Genomic DNA, 15,611 nt, shown 5'->3' on the forward strand with positions numbered 1-15,611 from the left:
ACCTCCCAGCTCTGTGTCTTACTAGTTGAATGCTCTTGGTCATGTTCTTATCTCTTGTACCTTAGTTTCCTCACCTGCAAATAGATGTCCATCTCATAGGTCAGTGATAAAGAATAAATGAATGACTATTTAGGAAGCACTCGCTATAGTGCATAGCCCATAGTAAAAGCTCAAAAAGTGTTATCTACTTGTATTTATTCTACTAAGGGACTTCACAGTCCCCAAGATCCCTTCAGTCCTGATGCTGACTGCCCTCTGACTCCCAGTCCAGTGCTTCTTCCACTCCATTAACCTAGAAGAAACCCACCAAGCAGGGCAAGCGCAGCCTGCACGCCACTTTTGCCTAGGAATCTAGCTCTTCCTTGTCTTGTTTTGCTGATTCCCAGAGTGTCCCTGGCAGGGCACAGTGGTCCCAGCCCCCACTACAGAAAGCTACCCTGAAGACCCCCACTGGGACCCTCTTCAGAGCCCCAGCTTTCAGGGACTGAACTCTGACCCCCATTCTTCTAGCATGAATTGGGCCTGCCTAAGGGCGTGGGGCCAGGCCAGCAGCCCTGAGTGGGGGTGCTGAGGCCCTGGCGTGCTTCCAGGCAAAAGTAGCAAAGCTCAGCAGAAATGTCCTGGACAGGGAGGCAGGTCAGTGGCCTGGGAGGAGCTAGCAACATGGAGTCCATGAAGGCAGCCAGCCGGAAAACAAAGGGGTCTTGAAGAGAAGTTTCAGCCTGGAGCTCCTCCTCTGAGAAAGACACATCAGCCAGCTGGGGAGGATAGACCCTTTTATTGGGAGGAGAGGAGACTGGGATCCCTGGATCCCTAGGGGAGGTCACCTGACTCCAAGGAGAGTCCCTTCTACAAAGAGCTCCTTGCAGATTACTGAAGCTGGGAGAGGCCTTGGAGCCTGCTTTCCCTCTGCAGTGTCCCATCCAGAATGCTTTCCCCTTTGTCTGCATGTTAAACTCCTGTTCATCCTTCAGGTCCCTACTTAGGCTTAAACCCATCTTCTCTGGAAAGTTCAGACTTGCCTCTGGTAAGACCCGTCTCCTGAACTTCCAAAGTACCTCCCCCTTTATAGCCATCACTACATTGTCCCAAGTTTGTCTCAATGTCTTTGCCTTCCCCACCAGCCTGTGAACTCCTGGCCCATTTTACTCCTCCTTGACCCTGGTCAATTTACCTCTGACCTTAGTTTCACCTTTGAACCCCCATGTCTGGCACATAGTATTCCACTATTGGATTTAATTTTTAAATTTTTTTCCATTATTGGGAATTGAACCCAGAGGTACTTTACCACCGAGCTACATTCTGAGCCCTTTTTATTTTTTATTTTGAGACAGGGTCTCAAAGATTGCTTACAGCCTTGATAAATTGCTGAGGCTGGCCTTGAACTTATGATCCTCCTGCCTCAGCCTCCCAAATCACTGGGATTGTTAGTATGTGCCACCATGCTTGGCTGCTATGTGGATTTTATTTTATTTTATTTTTTACTTATTATTATTATTTTTTAAATTGTAGATGGACACAATACCTTTATTTTATTTATTCATTTTTATGTGGTGCTGAGGATTGAAACCAGTGCCTCATGCATGCTAGGCAAGCACTCTACCACTGAGCTACACCCCCAGCCCTGCTATGTGGATTTTATATTCCAAAAGTCTTTTTGCTCCAGGGACTCAAAAATCAGTGTTTCCAGCCAAAACAATAATGAGATCCTAAATGTAAGCACATGGCACATATCATCTTGAGCATACAGCATAAACATAAGGCACCCTGGAAAACACTAGAGTCCCACAGACACAGAATTAATTGACACTCTGTATAGTTGTGTTCAGCCAAGAAATCACCTTTGGCTCCCTGCCAATGCCAGTTGAAACTTCTTTTCTCTTTTTTTGCCATTTAAGGGATTGAACACAGGAGCACTCTACCACTGAGTTTCAACTCCATCCCTCTTTATTTTTTGTTTTGAGACAGGGTCTCGTTAAGCTACCCAGATTGGTCTCAAACTTGTTATCTTCCTGCCTCAGCCTCTGGGGTCACTGGGATCACAGGCGTATGCCACTGTGCCTTGCACCAGTCGAATCTTCTTTAGTGAGCAATAAGGGCTTCAAGTCTGACCCCCCACTTTAACAAACTCTCAGACCAAGTGGCATTAGAATGTCATTTGGAATGCAAGTCCCTCCCCCTGCCCCATCAGAGGTCCACTCTGAAGTCTGAAGTAACTTCCCAGATTCCAATGTTGTGTTGATCCATATTACCATCATATACCAGGCGCTCTCTCTCTAGATCTGAAGTCCCACAATGTGACAAATTGACTCCCTTGTCCTCAAGGCTTTCCAGGGTGCTCCCTCCTGATACACTGGAGTTCACACTCTGAACAGTTCCATCTGTTTGCCCCCATGAACCTCAAAGCTATTATATCCAAGGGCAGACCTCAGTATCCTTCGTAGAAAACCACAACCACCATCTGCTGGTGCTCTTACCTTCCATGCCAATTCTCCCTAGAAACCCAGCACCTATTTCTCTTCCTCTTCCACCTCATCCTATGAATTTTACTTTCTAAATAGTTCTCAAATCTGGTCTCTCTTCAAGCTTAAACCTTCTTTCTCTCCTCCCTTTGACTCCTCATTGGTTTCCAGGTATCAACTCTCAATCTTCAAGTCATCTTCCATTCATACCAGCGGGATCTGTTTAAAATATAATCTGAGGGACGAGGGATGTAGTTCAATGGGACAGAGCACTTCTGGGGATGCCTGGCATCCCCAGAACCCCCCACCCCCCAAAAGAGCACAATCCAACCAAGTCACTTTTGTCCTTAAAACCTTTCATGGGACCCAGATATCCCACTCCTCTGTCTATACCCAAAGGACTTAAAAATCAGCATACTACAGTGACACAGCCACATCAAAATGCTTATAGCAACTCAATTCACAATAGCTAAACTGTGGAATCAACCGAGATACCCTTCAACAGATGAATGGATAAAGAAACTGTGGTATATATACACAATGGAATATTACTCAGTCTTAAAGGAGAATGAGATTATGACATTTGCAGGTAAATGGAGAATATCATGCTAAGTGAAATAAGCCAATTCAAACAGCTAAAGACCAAATGTTTTCTCTGATATGTGAATGCTGATCCCTAATGAGGTGGGGTGGGGCAAGGGAAGAATGGAGGAAACTTAGATTGGGCAGAGGGAAGTGAGGGGAGGGCAGGGGGAATGGGAATGGGAAAAATGGTGGAATGAGACAGGCATTTTTACCCTATGTACATGTATGACTGTATGAATGGTGTGACTGCATCGGGTACAACCAGGGAAATGAAAAGTTGTGCTCTATTTGTGTACAATGAGTTGAAATGCATTCTGCTGTCATGTATAACAAATTAAAAAAAAAAACTTTCATGGCTCCGACTGTCTCTCAGTGAAGATGACTGAAGTGGATTCTATGAAACATCAGTCCTACCATATACTCCACATATATGTCCTCGATACATTTAGGAAATGCTGCACACCCAATACTCCTTTTTAAGATTCACAGTGACATTAGCATCTTAAACATGGCTTCATTGTTATCCTAAACTCCAGTGTCTTGATCTCTGACCTGCCTACCTGCCTGCCTGGGCACAACAGTCAGTCTACCTCACAGCACGTTCAGACCTTTGGGTTCCCCCATTTTCTCCCTAGCTACTAAGCCCTGACCTTCTCTTGCCACCATTTTCATTTACTCTACTTTTCTCTCAGTTCACCACCAGGCACAATGGATCAGCACCATGTTGCCTTTGTGCTGGCATCCCAGAGCAGCTGGAGAAAAGCATATTCCATGGTAAGAGCTGGAGCCAGTCCCAGACCTGCTCTTCAACCTCCCTGGACCCCTGGCTGGTGCCAAGCATCATCTCTTTGCATCCTGAGTCACCTCTTCTCTTTTCAGAAAGGGGCGTTCCAAGGTTTTGTCAAGAGTTCCACCTTGCACCTGTTTCATTCTTTGCAGAAGATCCATCTCCCACTTCACAGGAAAAGAAGAGGACATATGCAGGAACTCCCTTAACTTCTGGAAAGGCAGACACCTCCACCTGCACTCTGGGTCTCCTCTTCCCCCACCTTTCCCACTTGTGTCCATCTCCTGCTTCTTCCCCCTGTCCTTTAGTCTTTGCCTTCATTCCACAGAAATGTTCAAATCTCTTCTGTCTGAAATGCAAGCAAACAAGTGGTCCGAATGGTCCTTTGATTCTACTTCCTTTCCTAGCTTTTGATCTCTCCTATCCTCTACATGATTTTCAAAAGAGACATCTACATTTTCTCATTCTAATTTCACTTTCATTTCCAATCTCAACCCCTAGCAGCCTTCCTTCAGATTTTACCACCTCCTGAAACTACTCTGGCCACAGTAACCAAAACTGTCTTGCTGTTCACCCAGGGGACATTTGGTGGCCCTTGCTCCATGACTTTGGAGCACTTGTTACTGTTGGCCCACCCCTTTTTAAACATGATGTGCCTTTTTTTAAATCTTTTATTGATTTTATTTTTTTAAAATACACGACAGCAGTGGAATACATTACAATTCTTATTATACATATAGAGCACAATTTTTCATATCTCTGTATATATGATGTGCCCTTTGGCAGGCAGAATATCACCCTCAGGTTTTCCTCTCCTTTTCCACTTCCTTTGCATCTCCCGTGATGCACTGCACTCCTAAATGTTAAGATTCCTGAGCTCCACTCTTGGCCTCCTGCTCTTCTCTTTCAGTGTCCTGTTCCTGGGAAATCTCATTCATACTCAGGTCTTCAACTGTTCGCTGGACAGAGCAGACTCTCAAACATGTCTTCCACTCAGATCTCAGTCCAGAATTCTAGAACTACATTTCCCATGACCCACTGGACACCCCAGACAACACACCCCAAACAGAACTCATCTACCACTGTGTGCCCCATAAAGCAAATGAGAAGTAACTGGGAGTCAATGTAGCCTCTTGCTCCCACCTCCCCACCTTACAGTCATTACAATATTACATTACATTACAATATTACAGGGCCAGCCTGGTTGCACAAGGAGAATCATCTGGAAATTTTGCCAAACCCAGCTCCCTGGGCCTTATGCCTTACTTCCTGAATCCAAATCCCCAAGATTCATGCCTAAGAATCCAATTTCTAGAAGTCTCACCCCTACCCAAGGCTCTTGTGAGGTCTGGCTCAAAGCACAGAGTTGCCTTAGAAAACCGCCATTCTCTAGCCTACCCTCCTCTGTCCACAGCCAACATCACCACTACTTGCTTCACTCAGGGCAACAGCCTCCTCCCTGTGCCCCTAAGAAATATGTTGGTCCCTCTGATCCATTCTCCATACTGCAGCAGTGGCAACTTTCAAAAAAAATGCAACAGGACCATGGCTCAACCCTACTTAAATCCTTTGTGCCTGTCTGGAACACTGTATTTGTAGCCCTTTGTCCTTGGTGGAGTGATTTTGCCTACATTGTAAGCGTCACCTCCTACCTTACCCTCTTAGAGTTATGCAATCTAGCCATGCTGGGAGATATACGGTCCAACATACACATCCCTGTTTTACAACCTCTGTCCTTGCATGCGTTTTTCTTCTGATTATATTCCCCCCCCAAACACACACAATCTCTCTCAGTCCCTCCAGATCCACTCCAAGCACCTGCCACTTGAGCACTAGCCCACATAGTGATCACAGAGTTCTAGGTTTCTCCCCCAGTTAAACAGCAAGCCCTCAGGACAGGACCTGGATCTTGATTGGTTACTATCCCTAGAGTGATACCCAGTTCCTGGCTCAGAGGGGTAGTTGGAAAGAGTTACTAAACAGAAAGGTAAAAGTAAAGAAGAAAGAAGACAGGAAGGCTTATAGGGTTTGGGATGGTTCTGTCAGTCTGTTTTGAGGTCCATGCCAAGAGTTGGATCTCCTCTATCTAACAGGGGTCTTGCTTTGAAACCTGGGGCTGGGTCCAAGAAATACTCTGATGGTGGTATTTTTGTTCCCCTCTTGGCTGAGGGTTTCCCCTGGTAGCCAGGCCAGTGATGGTACCCTGACCTTCCCTTCAATGTACCATGTGATGAGGTTTGGGGTTTCTGAGACATCTGACTCCTTCTGTCTATGCTGGCCACCTCTGGATTTCCATTGACTACAATAGTGGGCACACAAAGACTCCAGGATCAACTCACACTCTAATGCTGAACTGGCCGTGCCCTCCTCCCTCCTGGACCCTGCCTCTGCCTTTGTTCTCATTTTGTGCCTGGACAAAAACACCACTACCCTCCTGTCATGGCAGCACCAACCTGGGGGGTAGACCCTTCACCTGGCTTATCTTGCTCCATCCTCTCTATTACAATGACTCTCTCCCTCTCCCTCTTGCCCCCTTTGTCCACCAAGTGCCTTTGCTGCAAGACCTGCCAATCACTTTCATGTCTCTTCCACAGCCCTCTATCTTCACAGACTTCCCCTGGGCCTTAATTATAGTACTAACTCCAACTTTGCTACCCTCCTCCAGTAACCCCCAGCACCTCCCCACTCTGGCTTGAAATGACTGACCCCTTGCTGGAGGTATGTTAGATGGGAGCAGACAACTGCTTCAGCTGTATGGCACTTGTGTTACGTTCCCTCACTACAGAGATACTAGACCCTGTGTGAAGCAGGTATGATTCCATGACAGCCTCATCTTCCTCCTTCCACATTGAAGACTAGGTACTTAATTTGCAGATGCCAGTGCAAAACGAAAAGGATCCCTTTTCAAAAATCACTAAGAATTTCAAAATGGCAATTGCAGATCATTCCTGCTTTTTCATTTTCCAATCCAATCACCAAGGCCTTCTAAGTGCTTGGTCCTGTGTGATTACACCAGTTGCATGTGCATAAAGCCAGCCCTGCCCATACTCCTTTCCAGTTGGTGACCGTCCCTTTCCATGCTCTCGTGTTCAGTTGCTTTCTTAGTTCCTTAGGGCCTCTGGGCAGGAGACTAGACCCAGTCACATCCAGAAGTCCAGGGCCCTGTTCAGCAAACATTCAGCACAGATTACCCCCAGGCCCTTGGGGAATCTTTACCCCCACACCACCCTAGGGCCATGGAACACTTACATCCTTCTCAAATCAATGCATAGTTATTGAGCCTTCCTGATGGGGCCTGAGGAAAGGAGGAGAGGTTGGTAAACTTCAATAACTGTCCTCTACAAATTCAGATTACAGCAGAGTTAAGACCCGAATAAGAGCAGAACCAAAAGGGATGTGTAAGTTCAAAGAAAAATATTCATATTTGATAAGGTAATTAATTTTACATAAAGATGGGCTTTGATGAATGAGAAAGGTTTTATTAACCTGAAGAGGAAAGAGGCATTGCTGGGAGAGGGCACAGCATGGACAAAGGCTTAGAGAGATGCATAGCAGGTTCTAGAATCTTGAGTTTTGCAGTTTGGCTGGGGTGTACAGATGGTGAAATAGTGGAAAAAGGCAGGAAGGAAAATTTGAGGTCTGCAGTGAAGAGCTGTGAGAGCGGCGGGAAAGTGTACTCCCTGGCATGGTACATATTTGGGAGAAAAAGAAGGGAGGAGTCTTCCTCCGCTTGGCCTTCCCAACCTGACTACAGAACGCAAAGCCTTGCTTTTCTGCAAAACAGGACGAAATTATCCCGTGTTCTGGAGTTTGTTCAGTCCACCCTCCCAACCCAAAGTCTGTCTGGGGCGAACGACAAAGGCCTGACGGCCTTCCCTACGAACGCACGCAGAACGACAATATCGCGCGAGCCTAGGTTCCGCACAGTAGTGCCCAGGCTGGTGGGGTTGGGGGTTGGGGGTTGGGGCTTTCCCGCCACTCCCTCCTACGGTCTCGCGGCAGAGGCGAGAGGTATGTGGTGGGGATGCGGAACAGGATCCCACACGCGGGAGGGGAGGGGACCGGACTGTCTGGTGACACTCAGAAGGCACGACTGAAAGGGAAGATAGTGGCTCCTTTCCCTTAATGACCCCACTACCCATTTTAACTTTATAGAATGGATATTTCAAACATATGCAAAAGTAGAATGATGTCAAATTCTCAAGACCAAGCTTCGACAAGGACCAGTCTCATTTTTTCAAACCTCCCATCACTCATTTTAAAACAGAATGGGGGTGGCCTGGGAGTGACGGAGGTGCCCTCCAAGTTGGAGAACCCGTTTCAGGCCGGCACCACCCGAGGCTGGGACGCCAAGGCGGAGTGGGGGCAGGGTTGGGCGGGAGTTGGGATCACACTGAGTGGGGGCCGCGGGGGGTAGGGGCGGGGCCCAAGCGGGAGGGGGGGCATCTTTGCAGTGACTCAAGGCGCGCGGCGGCTGGGCGCAGAGCGCCAGTCTCCGCCTTGCAGCTCCGAGTGTGCCCGCTGCGCCGCCGCTGTCCGTGCTTGCCGCTACCTTAGCGCCTCCGCCACCGCCACCGCCACGGCCACCATGCCCAACTTCGCCGGCACCTGGAAAATGCGTAGCAGCGAGAATTTCGACGAGCTCCTCAAGGCACTGGGTAAGCTGGGGAGAAGGGCGCTCCTCGACAGGAAAAAGCAGCTTCGAGGTGCGGCGTCCAGGCCCCAGTGAGGGTGCACATTGGGGAACCTCAGGCAGAAGAGAATACAGGGAGCGAGCGATAAATCGCTTCCATCTCCATGGGCATCTCTCCTCCCAGGGGCGAGTAGTGCCAGGGACCTACCGGTTCAGGAAAACGTTTGCTGGATGTTTGGCGTCTAACCCGACGGTTCCGCCTTTATTTCGTGCTAGATCATGGCGAGGAGCGATTACTGGAAAGTTAGGGGCTTGAAATTTGGGAACTCAATTAGAGACTAGGCTTTGCCGCGAATTCACTGGGTGACTCGGGGAAAGCCACTTACCTTTCTTAGCCTGTTTCTTATCTCGAAATCTAGGGCGAGGACAGGTAGATTTTAAGGCTGATAAAGTTAGAGATTTCGGGAAGTACCCAACAGGTCCGTGGACGAGGGGTGAATGGTGAGATCCTATGACCCGAGACGGTGGTGCACGCGTCCTTTCCTGAGCAGGTGTGAACGCCATGCTGAGGAAGGTGGCCGTGGCTGCCGCGTCCAAGCCGCACGTGGAGATCCGCCAGGATGGGGATCAGTTCTACATCAAGACTTCCACCACGGTGCGCACCACTGAGATCAACTTCAAGGTCGGAGAAGGCTTCGAGGAGGAAACTGTGGACGGACGCAAATGCAGGGTGAGGTTTCATAGCCCGCGCAAGTGTTCCCAGGTTCCCGCTGGCGGCCCATGGACTCCTGCCACCGTAGAAATATGCCTCTCTTAGCAGCCTGTGGCGCGCTTTCGTGCTGTTTGCAGGGAGGGTTTGTGAAACCTGGTTGCCCTGGGCTCGACAGAAAATGTCCTACCCCCTCTCCGAACCCATCCTTGAACCACCCTGAGGTGCTAACGGGCACGCTTAAAGCGCGGGCTCTGGACTGCTCAGCGTTCCCAGCTGTGACTTTTGCAGCGGTTTGGGGCATCCTCCGCGCAAGAGCAGGCTGCGCCGGAGGAAGAGGTTGCAGGGGCTGCCTGGCTCAGGGCAGTGCTGCTGCCACGTTTCCTGTCGCAGGTGGAACAGCAGCTCTCCTGTCCCGCCCCTTGGGTCCCTGGGCCGTCTGGGAAAGCTCTGGATCCAGTTTCAGCAGTCCCAATAGCCCGGTATCCCTCCCCGCCCTCAACCGGGGAAAGGCAGAATCTTTCCAAAAGCAACGCAGGTTCTTGCTGGGGGGCGGGGGGGGGTAGACTAAGTGCCCTCTCTAAGTCCTCAAGGGCAAGAGGGTTTTTATTTCTATAAACACCGACCCAGGGATGAACAATTGTACATTTCTTATGGGCAAAAAACTGCATTCGGTTAAGCAGATGGAAAAATAATCACTGCTGCTGCCTCTTATTTTAAATGAGTGACAGAATATCTGTCTCCCTGGTTTTCTTCAACGTTTTTGAAAAATGAAAATAAGTAAAAACATTACAAACAGTGGGGAATTGTTTCCTTTGCCTTCCTGGAGCTGGTGCCCAGGGAGTCTGGACCAGGCTTGGAAGAAGGACTGAAAAACCCAGCGCCCCACCCCCACCCCCATCCCCAGCAGGATGCACAAGGCAATCTTTGGCCCTCAAAATTGACATAGTCTGAAAGTGATGCTCAGGCTTGGAACAGGTGGGATATGAGGTCTAAATCACCACATTGTTTGTAAAAACCAAAGATCAGGACAGGACTGTTAGTCTTGAGGGAGAAGGCTTGATAATAGACAGGGCTTAATTTGGGGACAACCAAGGGTAGCTAGTGCCAAGGAGAGTAATTCTGATTTTAAAAAAAATCAAAGGTTCACAAAACAACTGTGAGAGAAGGGCTTTATTTATCCCCCAGCCCCTACCTTGCCTGATGAAGGTGTCCCATGTGTTAGTTAAAAAGCAATTATGTGCACATTCAGTATTTCCCCAGCCCAGCTGTACCATACTTAGTGCAGACACTGGGGAAAGCTGCAAAGAATCCCCCCTTTTGCCTCCCCTCCAAAAGCATGAAGAATCTTTGGATCAGTTTGATTTAAAAAATTTTCTAGAAGGTTATAAATTGCAAAATGGAAGCATTTTTATCCTCAGTGTCAGAGACATCCAGGTTTATAACAAGAGGCTGTGTGCTATATCTGATGAGAAGTGCAAACAGAAAGGAAAGTGTTATCCCAAAACCTCTACAGGAAATCCTTCTCCTGATCTGCTGGCTATGGATGTACTTACAAACATGGTGTCTTAACCGTTGTAAAATTTTGTGGTTCTAACGTGAAGGTTCTTGCCTTTAAAATTCAAATTGCTTGAAGAGGTAGTCTATTTTGACATAAAAGAGTCATTGCGTGCTCTGAATTTTATTCCTAGAGATGTATGGCACGTCTAAGGCTTTGCTGCTTGAGTGAGTCTGTGTGTATGTGTGTGTAATACAAGGTGTATTTTATACCCCATAAAGTCCGTGACCAGCACTCTGAATTTGGACTTTATGTAGCTCAGCAGAGAAGATTCTATGTGCTTGTGACAAGGACCATGTGTTGCTTCTCTGCACAGCAATTATTCTCCGGTGCTCATTGTTGTCTCTGCTCCCGCTGCCGAGACTGTAATTAATGTCACTAATGGTTTTCCTGCCTGCAGAGTTTAGCCACTTGGGAGAACGAAAACAAAATCCACTGCACGCAAACTCTGCTTGAGGGGGATGGCCCCAAAACCTACTGGACCCGCGAGCTGGCCAACGACGAGCTCATCCTGGTGAGGGCCCTTTGACCTTGAAATGATCCCAAAGTTCCCCAGATGATCCTGAGGTGGACCACACAAAAATGTTGTTCTCATATTCTCATTCAAAGAAAGACGTTTGCCTTGGATTAAAATGTATGTTTTTTTCATTTTTCTTTTTCTAATTTTGCAGTGCTGGGGTGGAGGACCTCACTGTTAGGCGAGTATCTCTACATAGCACTGAGCTGCATCCCCAGACCCCTGGGTTAAAATTGGAGCAGAAAGCCCAAGATGACAGCATAGGTCAGAGAAAGTCATCGTTAAATATTTGGCAGGAGAGAGAAGTGGCAAAATAGAGGCTAGCTGGGGTGCCTGCCACTATCCAAACTGCTATATCCCTGAGGTAGTTGGAGGAAGACTTCTTTTAAGCCAACTTCCCCTCCACCCTGGCTCAGAATACTTGGGCTTTGTGAGGTCCCCCAGGATCCTACTACAGAAGGGATCCCCCCTGCCCCCATTCTCATGCATTTGCTGGCTGGGAAAGGTTTTAGAAATTTTTATCACATCGGCACTCAAAGCCATAGAGAACTTTTTTACCTCCAGACTTACAAACTCCTTTGGCCTTTGGGAGACAGAGAAGTAATGCTAATTTGGGAAATGTCTGAATGTAACAATGTGGATGGACAGGGCCTTTAGAACTGGAGAAGGTGAACTCTAACCTTAAAAGTATGCAGGCAGAAACATACAAACACCCTCAGACAAACAAAATTACCTGGTGAGGCCAAATTATAAATCCCTATAGTTTAATCACCCACCCTTCTTCCCTTTTAAGATAGAGGAACAAAGGAAGGCTGGGAGGCAAACCACCCCCATGCTACTCCCCAAGGAAGCATTTTGTGTTTCAGGACTTATCAAACTTCTTGCAACCACCCCACCCCCAAGATTAGAAAAAGGAAAAGCCATTTTGAGTAACAAGAAATTTATATTCTTTGTTCTCCATCAGACATTTATGAACATCTCACCTCTAAGATTCCACCTGCCCCATCTTAGTGAGTGTTACCCCAAAATACTGGGAATAGGAGATGGCAAAGTGTCCTGGGAACAGAACAGACTCTCTCTGTGATCTAGGCATTGCCCTTCCCTTCCCAAGCTCGGTACCCCTGCTGTAAAATTAAGGGTTGAGTTGATTTCTGGTCCCTGAGGTCCCTCTCAGCCCTGAAATTATATGTTTGTTCTGCAAGAAGACCCTACATTGAACTGTCTCTATTGCTTTAACTGAGGCTGCTTTGATATCTCTTCCTCTCTCTCCCCTCTTGTCTTGCTGGGATGATTTAGCATGCTTTTCTCCTTTCATAGAGAAAGGACTGGCTTAATTTGCAACCTGGTTAATGTTTCCAGGGAAGGAATACTTGATGGAGTTGGGGAGCAATTTGAGGCTGAGACTTGGAAACCTCGGAGAAAAGGCACATATGGTTTACTGGGACCAGAATAGCAAAGAGCAAATGATTTTAAGGGTTCGGAAGTGTAGCCAAGGGTTAAGTAAGATCAATTTGCTCTGAGAAGGTGTGATTTTTATTAACCTTTGCAGAACCTGAGCAGCCAGAGTCATAGACCAAATTCTGCTAGAAGGACTGTACCACCTCTGAATCCCACATTCCCCCCACACTATAGTTCCACCCCAGCATCCTTTCTTGGCTCAGCAAACCTATATAAGCCTCAAAGGGAGCATTAATTCTTGACATTTGGAATCTGAAATGTGGGCTTTTGTTTCAAGAGTTATTATCATGAATAAATCCAAAATATCAGGAGATGCAATCTCCATATAACAAGAGGCAAATTATTCTGGTTTAGTTGAAATAAGCTCCCCCAGTGCCAACCATAAATTGCCCCTGAGCTGTAAGTTGTGTTTCTTTGAAAACTGAGTATACTCCTTCAAACTGCTCTGGAATATTTTATGGAGAATTTTTTTTTCAGCAACCTCTAAGCATAGTTTGCAGGCTGAGAAGGCCAGTTCAAATGGGGCTGGAAATGGGATTTCTTCTAGTGTCCTGAAGCCATTTGTTAGCCTCAGCGAGCTGTCAGAGAACCAGAATATTTACTACACGGGTGAAGAGTCAGATTCCTAAATTTTGGCATTCTATTTGATACTCCATGGCCACAGAGCTCAAAGAGTTCTGGAAAACCAACATGGTCTGCAGGATCCAAATATCTGAGAAGTGGATTTATAATGGGAACTCCACCTCCACATACCCCCAGGACACAGAATTATCCCCGTTCCTCACTACTAGGGAAAGAGGATAGGTATCCAGAGTGGGTAAGTGAAGTCAGAGGATCCCTAGTGGGATCATTTGGTCATTTGCTTCCTGCTAAGTATTAGAAGTATTGTTATGAAGCACATGTATTGGGATAATGCCCTAGCAAATGCTCTCTGAGAGCATTTCATGACCAATCTGCGATATACACCCCATAATTGTACAATTGTTTTGTGGATTTAAAAATTTGTTTAACTCTAAAGGCCTTTTTAAACTAAACTCTTAGTCCAGTGATTTTAACTTTTGAATCTCAGGCCATTGTGAGAATCTGATAGATAAGGACCTTCCAGCAGATAATTTTACATCTGCAAACAAACATACCCACACATCAGGCCTAATGACTTGGGAAGGTTTTGGTTTTTGAACATACACATTGCTTTCTCTGTTCTGACTGCCTGTGAGAGGCCCAGGAGAACAGGCATGTGAGTAATTGCTAGTTTTTGGAAAAGTTGAGACAACTTACTTATGGGCAATATCATTTCAGGAGCCAGAAGAAAAATGTTCTCTGTCTGCGGAATGATTCGTGTCTTCCCATCAGCAAACAAACTAACAAAGAGCCATAGAATTTTAGATGGAAAGAGCCTTTGGGATAATCTTGTTCAAGTCCTCCCCTCCCTATTGTCCACCCGCACAAGCCTAGAGAGGAAGAAAATGGCTTAGGTTTTCCCAGCTGTGAGTTGGAGAGCTATGTTGGGGTGCCAGTGCTGTGTTTTTGCAGCTGAGACCAATTTTCTAGCTTGCAGGCGATTTGAGTGTTATAATTCTCCCTCAGCATCATTGGGGGATTGGTTCTAGGACTCCCTTTGGAAAATCTATGGATGCTCAAGTCCCTTCTGTAGAGTGGGGTAGTATTTTGCATATGCCCTATGCAAATCCTCCTGTATGCTTTAAATCATCTCTAAATGACTAATAATACCTAATGCAATATAGATGCTAAATAAGAAGCTGTTATACTTTTTTGTTTAGGAAATAATGATGAGGAAAAAAAGTGTATATGTGTTCATACAAATGCATTGTTTTTCTGAATATTTTCAATCTGTGGTTGAATCTGAGGATGTAGAGCTTGTGGATACAGAGGCCTGTTGTAGTTACACATCGGAGTCTGTCTCCTAGGCTTCATAGCTGCTTCCTGGAAATCAATTCTATTCTGTCTCCAAAGCAATCTCATCTCACTTGTTGGTATTGGACCCTGTGACCCCAGCTGTCCAAGCCCTTGCTCTCTTGCAGTGGTTTGAAAGAAGATGGAACCCCTTCAGAAATGTCCAGTATGAAGTTCTTCCCCTTTTGATATAACTTCAAAACTAAAGCTGGGAAACTTGCATTTCTTATGTCAATACCCCAGTTGCCTCTGCCATTAAGGAGCTTGGGGAGGAACCCCAAACCCTTAGTGCTTACTTAGCATCAGCACAACAGGAAATTGAATGCCTGTTACAAACAGTTTTTAACAGGGCAGTAACTGGCCTTATTAGCAATATGCTTTAAACATTTTTTGCACAGGCATCTGTACTGATTGGTTTTCCTTTTCTTCTTCTCTGCAGACATTTGGCGCCGATGATGTGGTCTGCACAAGAATTTATGTTCGGGAGTGAAGGCGGCCAACTTGTTCCCACTTTTGGGACAGGATGCAGGTTTCCCCAAGGAATATGTCATAGGTCTGAGTTGCCAGTGGGCCACCCTCCCCCCTATCAACATTAGGTGATACCATTTTCCCTGTGACAATGTTGTAGTGTTCCCCTCAAGGTCTCTTTGCCTCTTGTACCCCTGGTGCTCTGTAGTTTGGCAATGCATGGTTGCATCAGTCATTAAACTGGTTGGACACATCTTGAGTGTTTTTCCTTTTTGGGACTGCTCCTTGGGTTTCAAATTGCTGTGTACCGGTGCCCCCAGCACTACATCGATCTGTATGGTGTTCTCAGCTTGAGCCTGCTGCCTAGGTGTTGAGTTCTGAGCGAGCATCAGTAGTCACAAACTGGGCTCCTGCAGACTGGTGGGGTCCAGGCCATAGATCTAGCTGCAAATGGACCTCATCATGTTGTTTTTAAGTGAATTAGTTGCTACTGGTGATTCCAGGCAGAAAAGGGCACGTT

At 46.7% G+C, this 15,611-nt stretch overlaps 1 protein-coding gene across 1 annotated transcript; it reads left to right on the forward strand.

Moving 5' to 3' along the window:
• The first annotated feature begins 8,306 nt into the window (after nucleotides 1-8,306).
• On the forward strand, nucleotides 8,307-15,345 carry Crabp1 (cellular retinoic acid binding protein 1). Its single transcript, XM_046428074.2, has 4 exons — nucleotides 8,307-8,492; nucleotides 9,019-9,197; nucleotides 11,135-11,248; nucleotides 15,063-15,345. The coding sequence occupies exons 1-4, from the start codon at nucleotides 8,423-8,425 to the stop codon at nucleotides 15,111-15,113; spliced, it is 414 nt and encodes a 137-aa protein (XP_046284030.1). The 5' UTR covers nucleotides 8,307-8,422; the 3' UTR covers nucleotides 15,114-15,345.
• Nucleotides 15,346-15,611: the final 266 nt, after the last annotated feature.

The sequence above is a fragment of the Marmota monax genome, unplaced genomic scaffold, assembly GCF_021218885.2.
Source record: "Marmota monax isolate L192 unplaced genomic scaffold, Marmota_monax_Labrador192_F-V1.1 WCK01_AAM20220418_F8-fsc00111, whole genome shotgun sequence".
NCBI classification, from domain to species: domain Eukaryota; kingdom Metazoa; phylum Chordata; class Mammalia; order Rodentia; family Sciuridae; genus Marmota; species Marmota monax.